At 40.1% G+C, this 12,391-nt stretch overlaps 1 protein-coding gene across 1 annotated transcript; it reads right to left on the bottom strand.

Annotated features, from left to right (window-relative positions):
- Window positions 1–8,629: 8,629 nt before the first annotated feature.
- Window positions 8,630–10,536, bottom strand: LOC138870400 (uncharacterized). Its single transcript, XM_070148202.1, has 3 exons — window positions 10,119–10,536; window positions 9,730–9,985; window positions 8,630–8,696 (listed from the first exon to the last, which is right to left on the bottom strand). Exons 1-3 carry the CDS (start codon window positions 10,534–10,536, stop codon window positions 8,630–8,632), a joined length of 741 nt encoding a protein of 246 aa, XP_070004303.1.
- Between the last annotated feature and the right edge of the window lie 1,855 nt (window positions 10,537–12,391).

The following is a 12,391-nucleotide window of genomic DNA, read 5'->3' as shown; positions in this document are numbered from 1 at the left end:
AGCGAGTCCGTTTTATGATTCCAAACTTGTTGGTATGTTCGAGCGAGGTCCCAGGGGCCCAGAGTGTCAACTGGACGAGGCTCAGACCAAGTTGAAAATTTGGAGCAACAGCTGAAGCTCCAGTTGTTGTCATAATCGCACTTGCGCTTGGCCAGCCGCATGTGCGAGCTCACAAAAGCGAGCCAGGCCTCGCAGAAGAGGCCAAGGAAAGGCATCCCAGAATCCGCAGGTGCGCCCCAACCTAGCGGGACCGCAGAAGCGGGACCTCGTCCGCAGAAGCGAAGCCAGCCGGCCTAGGGCACTTCTGTAGAAGCAGACTTTTGTCCGCAGATGTGATGTCATAGGTGCGGCCCTGTGACCGCATGTACGGAATCGCTAGAGGCAGTGAGGTTTCTTTTAAAATGGGATTTAGTCATTTTGGTTCATTTATTTCCATTGTTGGGCGATTTTTGGAGCTTCTTGTGAGGGGTTTTCACCTAGTACATGAAGGTAAGTGATTTCTAACAATTTTGAGTTAAATACATAGATTAAGGGTAGCTAATAACATGTAAATTAGTGAAAATCATGAGTTTAGGTGAAAACCTAAGTTTTTGATAAAAATGAGATTTAACCACGAAATTTGTTATGGAATTTAGTAAAAATCATATATTTGAGTTAATAAGGTTATGGGTAACAACTTTCTTCAAAAATTTCCGAAATCCGGGCAAGTGGGTCGGGGGTGAGTTTTAGGATTTTTGCAAATAGGCTTGGAAAATCACGTTGATAGTTAGGGTATGAACTTTTAAGCATGTATTAATTGTTTTATATAACATTTGACTAGTTTCGAGTCGTTTGGCGCCAAATTGAGGGTTTGGGCACAAATGTTAGACCGAAAAATGGGCCCTGAGACGTGATACGTCTCTTTTCTAACCTTGTAGGAGGGAATTAACCCCATAGGTAAACTTAATTAATATGTGTTGCTATTTGTGGGGGCTACATACGCACAGAGTGACGAGAGTCCGTATGTAGATACTTTTCTTACTTACATGCTTTTTTGGTCAGTGTTATCTGATTTTATTTTTGAATTGTATCGAATGGGGCTAAGTTAAGGATTTTAAGATTTCAAAGGCTTGAGAGGTATAAGAAGTATGACCCTCCTACATTCAGTGGTCTAGAATCAGAGTATGCTTAGAGATGTCTGGAGGAGTGCCACCATATCCTCCGCACTATGGGCATAATAGAGGATGCTCAGGGATTTGAGTCAAAGAATGATTTAAAAATTCGAAAAATTAGAGAAATTTTCAATAGTAGATGTAAATGTTCGTAATTACCGAAATATAATATGACATTTAAAGTATGGTCATATTGTTTTGTCATTCGTATCAAAAATGTTTTTACAAACATTTGATATAAGTGTTTTTACTACATTTTGCATCAAATGTCGTTGTTTAATGACATTTTTTACCAAATGTTTAGTTTTTACGATATTTTGTTGAAAATATCGCACTTTTTACAATATTTCTTTAAAAATGTCATTGTTTCGACGACATTTTATATCAAATGTCTTTGTTTTTATGATATTTGGTATCAAATGTAATTTTTAATGACATTTAGTATCAAATGTCATTGTTTCTACAACAATTTATATCAAATGTCGTAGTTTTTACCACATTTTGTCATAAATTTCAAAAAATTATTTTTTTCCCGACATTTATTTCAATAGTCAGTAAATAAATGTCGTCGTATCCTCAATTTCTTGTAGTGGTATCAGTGAACTATCATGATCTCATAATAGCTCGATTTTATTATTGGCTTGAAGGCGAAGCCCTCCCTATTTCTTAGGACAAAGGGCACTCATATCCTCCTAAGTCCTTCCACTTCTCTCAGGGATAGGAACTGGGACTTGAACTTCGAGGAAGAAGTCTGTGGGACCCCTCATTTGAGTTGCCTTTGATTAACACCGTCGATAAAATAAATTCTTATATTCTCTCTACCCGGACCAACTCACCGACTTGGCTTCTTAAATTTAAGGTGATTTGTGTATCTACCCCAATGACACTATTGTTCCGTACCATTATGGAAGAAGATCTGGGCAAGATATGCACTGTTGTGCCCCTTTTTTCCCTCACGGGAGTTCTGGTTTCGACATTCATGGGGGAACAACTCGTTTTCTTTTGAGAATTGGGTATTTGAAGAGTTGCCACCTAACCGATTATGGTGCATTAGGGCACCTAGAGTAATTAACTCATGTAACTAGTTTGCATTATTAGAGAGTAGAGTAAGGGCTCAAAATAACCTTGAGGGGAACGTATTAGGCACCCCTCAAGGTCCACAATGGTGGGTCCCTACCGAACTTAAACTATGTGAATAACAGTTTCAACACACATTTGCAAATAAAGGTAGTTTTCCCAATACATATATGATCAAGGAAATAAAAGTAAGAGAGGTTTGGACAGCTTACACATGTATATGTAAAGTAAAGGAAGTTTAAAGAATTTAAACACATAGGGGAATTGGGAAAGGGGAGTCCTAAGTTGATTAGCCTACAGGATCATACCCATGCAATGCCTGGTAATCACTCCTCAATGAGAGGGGCTACACGTGACATTAACGCGCAAGTCATCATATCCTTTTACTACTCATTACCCTCCCCTTAGCGATTATATAAGCGAGTTTAATTAACGACCTCTAAGCGTGTTGCTACCCGTGCCTTCCTTATGGTCCCGGAGAGATCTAGGACTTCTAAATCTGGACAGTTGAGACAACCTAATGTTTTTAAAAGGTAAAAATCTACGCGACAAGCAAATAACATGTAGGACAAGCAGATAGGGACAAACAGTTAGAAGTCTCATATTTACCTCTATATGTATATAGACAAACAAACAGCACGTCTAAAACACTGATTGTGAAGAAGTTCAGAAATCTTAAGAACATGACATCTAGATGGATGCTACAGATACAAGATATGCCTAAGGAAAGTGGCAGAATCCTAACCAGTTTGCCTACTGGTTTTATAGCATGTTAGGCCAGGATAATTTCACATATAAGCAGAACTGCTTTCATAGTTATTTAATGTCCTAAGGCTTGCCTAAGTGTGTATATACAGTCATGATTCTGGAAATAGTTTGAAATTCATTTATCCTATATGCATGCTTTCTAGTGACATTTAACAAGACACTGTATGAAGTTCCAGTTTGAATATGATAATTACTCTATTGATATGAGTTCTATCTTTGATGAGTGAAACTGCTATTAGTTCTTATTAGACACACATACTGACTGAGCAGGTGTGACAACCAATTAAACCTACATGCATATGGAGCAAAGATGTTGAGAACACATAAACCTCAAACATACAACTAGAGAGAATAAGTGGCTTAGAAAAGCAGAGTAGGAAAGGAATTAAATGAACAGACTAGGCAAAACACCACACAAGCATTTATAATATAGGCATGCTAACCACGGACTAAACAAAACAAGATTTTAGACATGCTAGATAAACAGTAGACAGGTAAGCATAGTTAAGACACACTAATCACATATTGAAAAAGGCAGTAGCAGGCATGCTAGATAAATAGTAGACAGGCAAGTAGAGTTGAGACATGCTAATCACATATTGAACCAGGCAATATTAGGCATGCTGGATAAACAGTTACAGGAGCAGGAATGAACTCATGACTGATGAACTTAGGCAGTAATGAAACACATAGGGTTTAGAATCTAAAATTTAATCAGAGGCATACAAGTTAAGGGAAAGAGAACACAAGATATAAGACACGTGTTGTGCAGTTTCTAGCCTTGGCTTACTACCGGCAAGACAAATGAAGATCACAAGTAGCAGAAAGAACAAAGAGCTTTATAGAGTGTAAGAGTAATAGTGAACCAATGTTCGTGTGTAAGAAGTTAAATAAGAGAGTTTATATAGTAGTTCAAGAGTAGAGCAAATAAGGTAAAGTAATCAATAATCAGCAAAGAGAAAGAACATATCAATTCCCATAAACGAAATAGGTTGAGTAAAACTTTTAGGAACATAGAGAAATTAGACGAAAAATAATTCAACTTGAAAACACTTAAAGAAAGAAAACAACCATGGAAAACTTGAATGCACGTCAACACACAGAGATTCGGACAACAGAAATCATAGAAATTGAAAGCTGAAGTAGCATAGTGCATAAAAACTGGTTAGTTGTAAAGAAGTAAAAAACCTAAAAGAATAGCCATGGATGTTTGAAAATACTTCAGATACCCAGAGGTTCGACCAACAAACAACAAGAAAAACAAACCCTAATATAACAAAATATTCAAAAATTGATTAATCAGTAAAGAAATAAAGGAGCCTTAAGGAAAAAAGCATGACGAACTCAAATCGCTCCAGATCTAGACAGATTCAAGTCCAAATGCTAAGTTTTGAAGAAAAGAGAAAGGGTAAAGAGAACCCGGCCTTCGAATCAAAGGTTTGAGTCGTGAAACTTTGATAGAAAGAACTCACAGACCATAGACAGACTCTTGAAGAGTTTTGAATGAGATCTGGACCAGATCTCTTCGAGGTTCATCCACGAACCACACAATCGAGCAACCAGGGGAAATAGGAGACAATTAGAGGTCTCGTACAACTATGGGAAGCCATAGATCGAGTAGGAATCAAAGGGATTAGGGATGGTTTTGGGTGGCGGCGGATAGGGTTAAGTTTGGTCTCAGAGAGAGTTAGAGAGGAGGGTTTTAGGGGCGGCGGGTGTAGGCAAATGACTAGGGTTTGGGGGTCATTGGGACTAAAAAGGGAAAGGGGGAACGATGGCCATTGATCTCTATGATCAACGACCAGGATTAAAAAGATTTGGGGCCGAGTTGAATGTTATGGGTTTGGGCTGGGTAGATTTGGGCTGGTTTAATTGAATTGGGCTTGTTTAATAGGCTAAATCCGAAAATAAGAGGGCCATTTTTTAATTACTTATTTAATTGATTAAAAAAATTTAAAAATAAATAATAGGTTGTAAAAAATAATTTTCATGCCTGGAAATATTTTAAAATAATTACTTAATATTTTAAAAATATAAAAGGCTATTTTATGGTAAAATAATGTAATAATGCATGCATAGACTATAATTGCAAAGTAATTGCAATTGCATCCTAAAAATACAAATGTGGATATTTGTGCAATAATTGAAACTTAGTACAAATGTAAATGATAAAATTAAGCCACAAAAATTATTATAAAACTATTTGTGATACAATTTGTAATTATTTGTATGGATAAAATACTGAGATAAATTAATTTAAAAATTATGACAAATACCAATTGATGCTAATGTATGATTTTGAAGATATATACGCATTTTAACTTTTATAGGAAAAAATTAGGTATCAACAGCTATCCCTCTTTATCCGAGAAGGATGAAAGAATTTTCGGGTAAAGAAATGATGGCCAATTTTGACCGAATGGGATGTTTTGAAAGATAGAGGCCGGACTCTAGTCTTTGAGCTGCCTACATATCCCTGGTTTTATAGGAATCAGGCCATGTGTAGTTTTGGATCTATCGGCAGAATGTACCGATGAAGTCATTACAAGAACGGACACGTGATTGCGGCATGAATGTAAGAGTGGTTATGGTGGACGGTCAAGTTTGAGATAGAGAATGAACTGGAGCGAGGTCATTCCTACTAGGATAGTAGTTGCTTACGAGGTCACCGCAGATAAAGAGATACTACAAACATGTATTTGTGCGAAAATCTAAACATGATGCGGATTCCCTTTTGACCATGAAAGTTGTCTTTGGACAGTTAAGGATGATGTCCTCAGACCATGATGTCCTGGGCCATGAATTGTTTGGTGAGGGACTCATAGGCCATGAAATGATGTTCTCGGGCCATGAATATAGTTCCTCCAAACCATGACGCCTTTGAATAATGATTATGCAAATTTGAGAGATCCTCAGGCCATGGCATGGTGTCTTCCGCCTATGAGGATGATGCCTTTAGACTATTACGCCTTTGGACGGATTAGTAATATTTCAGCCTATGAGATGCAATAATATGATGTCAACAAGACAAGGCTTAGTCTTATGAAATGAAGGGCAGAGCTTATCCTGATAGAAACACAAGTAGATAATACCGGAACATAGCAATATTTATGCAAGGAGAGACAATTCTTAGTCTCGTGAAAATATGGAGGTAGGGATTAGCCTCGTGCAGATGTGGAGGCAGGGATTAGCCTCATGTAGCTAGAGAGGCAGGGATTAGCCTCATGCAAATATGGAGGCAGGGATTAGCCTCATGCAAATACGGAGGCAGGGATTAGCCTCATGCAAATATGGAGATAGGGATTAGCCTCACGCAGGATGGAGGTAGGGATTAGCCTCATGCAGATATGGAGGTAGGGATTAGCCTCATGCAGATATGGAGGCAGGGATTAGCCTCATGCAAATATGGAGGCGGGGATTAGCCTCATGCAAATATAGAGGCAGAGATTAGCCTCATACAAATATGCAGGACAAGGCTTAGTCCCATGCAAAGAATGAGTGGCAAATAAGAGTAACATATTTCTTAGCTGGAGATATATTTGGTGTCTGGTGGCCCGGTTGATAGTGATCTTGTTACGTGTATATATTTACTGATGTTATCATTACGTCATATGTGCCTGCACTCAAAGAAAAATTGTAAGTTTTGTGAGGGGGAGGTTGGTTCATGCCTTTGTCCGCTAGCCTTGCTTTGCTCCGTTCTAGGGGCCTTGTTTGAGTTTCCCTGAGTAACACCTAACGGTTACGAAAATAGAGTTTTCGTAAAATATGCAATTATTGATAAAAATAGAGTTATTTTTAGAAACATAGCGAAATATCAAGTAGTTTTTAGATGAACTAGTGATTGTAACACATTTCAGAGACATTCCTCAAAATTCTGTCCTAGTTTGGTAGATGATCCTTCAACCGTTTATGGGTAACGAGCTTTGTTGAACCTTCTTTGAAATTTTGAGAATCCTTCTCAAACTTTTGCCCCAGTTTCTTAACCGATTTCTGACCGTCTAGCATATGTTGGTGTTGGCTGGACTTGCCCCCGAATTTTGAGGGTCCTCCTCAAAATTCTACCCTAGTTTCGGATCTTGGGGGAAAATGAAAATTTTATTATGATATGACCAAACCCATAGGGCTGCCTAAGTATCCCCTCTTAAACGAGAATTAGGTCAAGAATAGTTCAATTACATGAGATGAAAAAATGTAAATAGTCTAAACATAGTATTTCTTAACTGCGTCTGATTAATTGGTTTTGGCCAGACTTCTCCATCTATTTATGCAAGTATGAGTGCTCCTCCTATTAGCACCCTGTGAACCATATAATGACCTTGCCAGTTGGGAGAGAATTTCCCTTTGGCTTCATCTTGATGTGGGAAGATCTTCTTTAGCACCAGCTGTCCTAGTGCAAATTGCCTTGGTTTGACCATTTTGTTGAAAGCTCTGGACATTCTATTCTGGTAAAGCTGACCGTGACATACTGCATTCATTCTCTTTCCGTCTATAAGGGCCAATTGCTCATAGCGGCTCCTTATCCATTCTACATCGCTTAGTTCGGCTTCTTGTATGATTCTTAAAGAAAGAATCTCTACCCCGGCTGGGATGACAACTTCGGTACCATAAACCAGTATTAGGGAGTTGCCCCGATTGATGTGCGAACTGTAGTGTGGTATCCTAACAAAATGAAGGGTAGCTTTTCATGCCATTGTTTGTGGTTTTCTATCATCTTCCTTAGTATCTTCTTGATATTTTTGTTGGCGTCTTCTACGGCTCCATTCATCTAAGGTCTATAGGTTGTGGAATTCTTGTGCTTGATTTTGAAAGTTTCACACATGGCTTTAATCAGATCACTGTTGAAATTGGTGGCATTATTAGTGACAATGGACTTGGGAACTCCGAATCGACAAACAATATGATCTTTGACAATGTCTGCGACGACTTTCTTGGTTACAACTTTATAAGACGCAGCCTCTACCCATTTGTGAAGTAATCAATGGCTACTAGAATAAACATGTGCCCATTTGAAGCAGTAGGCTCAATCGGACCGATGGCATTCATTCCCCAGGCAACGAATGGCCAAGGTGATCTTGTTGCATTGAGCTCATTTGGAGGCATTTTTATCATATCGGCATGCACTTTGCATTGGTAGCATTTGCGGACATACTGGACAGAATCTGTCTCCATTTTCCTCCAAAAGTAACCGGCCCTAAGTATCTTCTTAGCCAAGACAAAACCATTCCTATGTGGGCCGCAGGTCTCAGCATATATATCCTCAAGTAGTTTAGAAGCTTCTTTTGTGTCGACACATCTTAGCAATCCCAAATTAGGAGTTCTTCTGTACAAGTTTCCTCCGTTGTGGAAGAAGTGATTGGACAATCTTCGGAGTGTGCATTTATGAGTGTGGTTTGCATGCTCCAGATATTCTCCTTTCGCCAAATACTCCTTGATGTCATGGAACCAAAGTTTTCCATCTGTTTCCTCTTCAATATAGGCACAATACGCCGGCTGATTATGAATTCTCACGGGGATAGGATCAATGAAATTCTTGTCCGGATGTTGTATCATGGATTATAAAGTGGCCAATGCATCAGCAAACTCATTCTGAATTCTGCGCACATGCCGAAACTCTATCTTTGTGAACCTCTTTCTCAATTCCTGTACATAGTGCAGATATGGTAGTATCTTGGAATTCTTGGTGCCCCACTCTCCTTGTACCTGGTGCACAAGCAAATCTGAATCACCTATTACCAGCAACTCTTGAATATTCATGTCGATTGCCATGTTGAGCCCCAGTATGCAGGCTTCATACTCTACCATATTGGTGGTGTAGGGAAATCTAAGTTTAGCAGATACCGGATAATGTTGACATGTTTCTGATACCAAAACTGCTATGCCCACTCCTTTGAAATTTATAGCTCCGTCAAAGAACATCCTCCAACTGTCGTATGCTTCGGTAATGTCCTCTCCTACGAATGACACCTCTTCTTCAGTAAAATATGTTTTCAAGGCTTCGTATTCTCCTCCCACCAGATTTTTAGCAAGATGATCTACCAATGTTTTTCCTTTGACCGCCTTTTGAGTTACATAGATGATATCGAACTCACTCAACAATATCTGCCACTTGGCTAACTTCCCAGTCGGCATGGGTTTCTGAAATATGTACTTCAAAGGGTCCATCCTGGATATGAGGTATGTGGTATAGGCACAAAAGTAATGCCTCAACTTCTGGGCCGTCCAGGTCAAAGCACAGCAAGTGCGCTCCAGTAGAGAGTACCGTGCTTCGTAAGGTGTGAATTTCTTACTCAAGTAATATATGGCTTGCTCCTTTCTCCATGTCTCATCATGTTTTCCCAGAATACATCCGAAGGCTCTATCCAATACAGATAGATATAGTAGCAAAGGTCATCCCGGCTCTGGCGGGACCAAGACCGGTGGTGTGGACATGTACTCTTTGATTTTGTCGAAAGCTTTCTGACAATCCTCGGTCCAGCTTGTCTCGGCATATTTCCTCAGCATCTTGAAGATGGGTTCATATATGATTGTGGACTGTGATATGAAGCGACTGATATAGTTGAGACGTCCTAGGAAGCTCATCACGTCCTTTTTGCTCCTAGGTGGTGGTAACTCCTAAATAGCCTTGACTTTAGACGGATCCATCTCGATCCCCCGACGACTGACAATGAATCCCAGTAACTTTCTTGCGGGAACCCCGAATGCACACTTTGCGGGGTTTAATTTTAAGTTGTACCTTCTTAACCTATCAAAGAACTTTCTCAAGTCCGCTATGTGATCCGCGACCATCTTAGATTTGATAATGACATCGTCCACATACACCTCTATTTCTTTGTGTAGCATATCATGGAAGATGGTTGCCATGGATCTCATGTAAGTAGCCCCAGCATTCTTTAAACCCAATGGCATCATCTTGTATAAGTATACCCCATATGGTGTAATAAAAGTTGTTTTCTCTGTGTCTTCTTCATCCATCAAGATCTGGTGATAGCCTGTGAAGCAATATACAAAGGATTGGACTTTATACCTGGCACAATTGTCGATCAAGATGTGTATGTTTGGCAGTGGAAAGTCATCCTTGGGACTTGCTCTGTTTAAGTCTCGATAGTCAACACATACTCTGACCTTCCCATCCTTCTTCGGAACTATCACAATGTTGGCTCAGGGTGGTTGGGTACTCAACCACCCTGAGAACTTTGGCTTTGATCTTCTTAGTAACCTCCTCCTTGATTTTCAGGCTCATATCTGGTTTGAATTTTCTGAGTTTCTGCTTCACCGGCGGACATATGGGATTAGTAAGCAACTTGTGAGCCACTACGGATGTGCTCAAACCGGTCATGTCATCATACGACCATGCGAAAATGTCCTCATATTCCTTTAAGAAACGAATATACTCCTCTTTCTCTGTTGGTGACAAGTGAATGCTGATGCGAATCTCCTTGACGGTCTCATTGCCCCCCAAATTTACTGCTTCGGTTTCGTCCAGATTGGGCTTAGGCTTATTCTCAAAGTTTTCAACCTCCCTGACACTCATCAAAAACATGGCTGAGGAACTCAAAAAGTTGACAAGTCAAGTTCAGGGTGTCGAAGGAAGCAAAGGGATAGAAGGTTTGAACTATGAAGACCTATGCATATAGCCAGATGTAGAACTGCTAGAGGGTTACAAACCTCCCAAGTTCGAGATGTTTGACGGTATAGGTGATCCCAGGGTTCATTTGAGAACCTATTGTGACAAGCTTGTTGGGGTCGGAAAGGATGAAAGGATCTGGATGAAACTCTTTATGAGAAGTCTTACGGGAGATGCTTTGTCCTAGTACATCAGCCAGGATCCTAAGAAATGGTCCAACTATGTGAGTATGGCATCTGATTTTATGGACCGATTCAGGTTCAACACAGAAAATGCACCAGATGTCTTATACATTCAGAACCTTAAGAAGAAGCCCACTGAAACTTTTCGTGAGTATGCTACCCGCTGGAGGTCAGAAGTAGCCAAGGTCAGACCATCTTTGGACGAGGAACAAATGAAAAAGTTCTTCGTTAGAGCACAGTATTATGAAAGGTTGATGGTTATTGAAATCATAAATTCTATGATATCATCAAACTCGGAGAAAGAATCAAAGAAGGCATCAAGAGCGGGATGGTAACAAACTTTGAGGCATTACAGGCCACAAACAAGGCATTACAATCAGGCGGTATATCAAAGAAGAGAGATGTAGGGAAAGGAATGGTGGCTCAAGGCCCGAAATTTCCACTTACATATCAAACACCTCTACTCACATATCAAACATCTCCACCTACGTACCAATACCACCACTCACATATCAACCTTCATCTCCCAAATATTCCCAACCGGCCACTGTCTATCATACCTATAATTCTCAACCATCTCATTTCCAGTCACCTCCAACTCGCCAAAATTATCCAAGACCATGACCCAATTTTGACCGCAAACCACCTAGACAATACACCACTATTGCTGAACCCATCGACCAGTTGTATGAATGGTTGAAAGCCGCTGGTTACATCACCCATGTTACTATTGTGGCACTAGAGAATCCATCCCAATGGGTCAACCCAAACAAAACCTATGCATACCATTCCGGTATGAAAGGGCACACCATTGACGAGTGCCGAACATTGAAAGATAAAATCTAGACGCTAACTGACAAAAAGGTCATACAGGCGAAAGAAGCTGCACCCAATGTCCTCAACAACCCTCTCCTAGATCATAAGGTGGTGGGATACATGTGATAGAGATAGACTAAGAATGGGATCCTGATGGGTCAATTGGGCTCATTCGAGAAGGCGATGACTTTAAACCTTTAGTCACGCTTACTCCTATTGTAGTGCAGACTCAGTCACCGATCGAAGTTGAGGTAGCTGCATCAGTTCCATTTGAGGTAGAGGTAACTCCACCTACGGCAACCCCTGTTCCATTTGAAGTGGAAGTGGCTACACCTTTCACGGTGACAGTATCAACCACACATCCTTTCTACTCAAAAGCAATACCCAGGGATTACGTTGCCGAGGCTAGGCAAAAGTGAAAGGCAAAGAAGGAGGAATCCGATGCTGCGCAAGGGAGAATCTATACACCTGAACACTTGGGAGGACCAAGTAAGGATACCACTACCAAACAGCCTGTCATTGAAACAGGGCCAGATGACCTTTGGAGGAAAGTACAAGTAAGGTAATACTCCGTCATCGATCATCTCAACAAAACCCCAGCTCAGATATTCATACTGTCACTATCGCGAAATTCAGATGCGCACAAGAATGCTTTGATGAAGGTGTTGAGTGAAGCTTATGTACCCAACATTATCACATTCGGAGAGATGGCCAATATGGTAGGGCAGGTGCTGGAAAGTCATAAAATAATCTTCCACGAGGATGAGCTACCA

The sequence above is a fragment of the Nicotiana sylvestris genome, chromosome 6, assembly GCF_000393655.2.
Source record: "Nicotiana sylvestris chromosome 6, ASM39365v2, whole genome shotgun sequence".
Taxonomy (NCBI): domain Eukaryota; kingdom Viridiplantae; phylum Streptophyta; class Magnoliopsida; order Solanales; family Solanaceae; genus Nicotiana; species Nicotiana sylvestris.
This window is presented reverse-complemented; position numbering and strand designations above follow the sequence as displayed.

Bases quoted from the DNA above. Each gene is read 5' to 3' on its own strand.
- LOC138870400 (XM_070148202.1), bottom strand. From the start codon at position 10,536: ATGTTTTTGATGAGTGTCAGGGAGGTTGAAAACTTTGAGAATAAGCCT. The intron at 9,986-10,118 runs GTCAGAGTATGT...ATTGCTTCACAG, and splicing joins TTCCGAAGAAGGATGGGAAG to GCTATCACCAGATCTTGATG. The intron at 8,697-9,729 runs GTACAACTTAAA...CTTGTGCACCAG, and splicing joins TTCTTTGATAGGTTAAGAAG to GTACAAGGAGAGTGGGGCAC.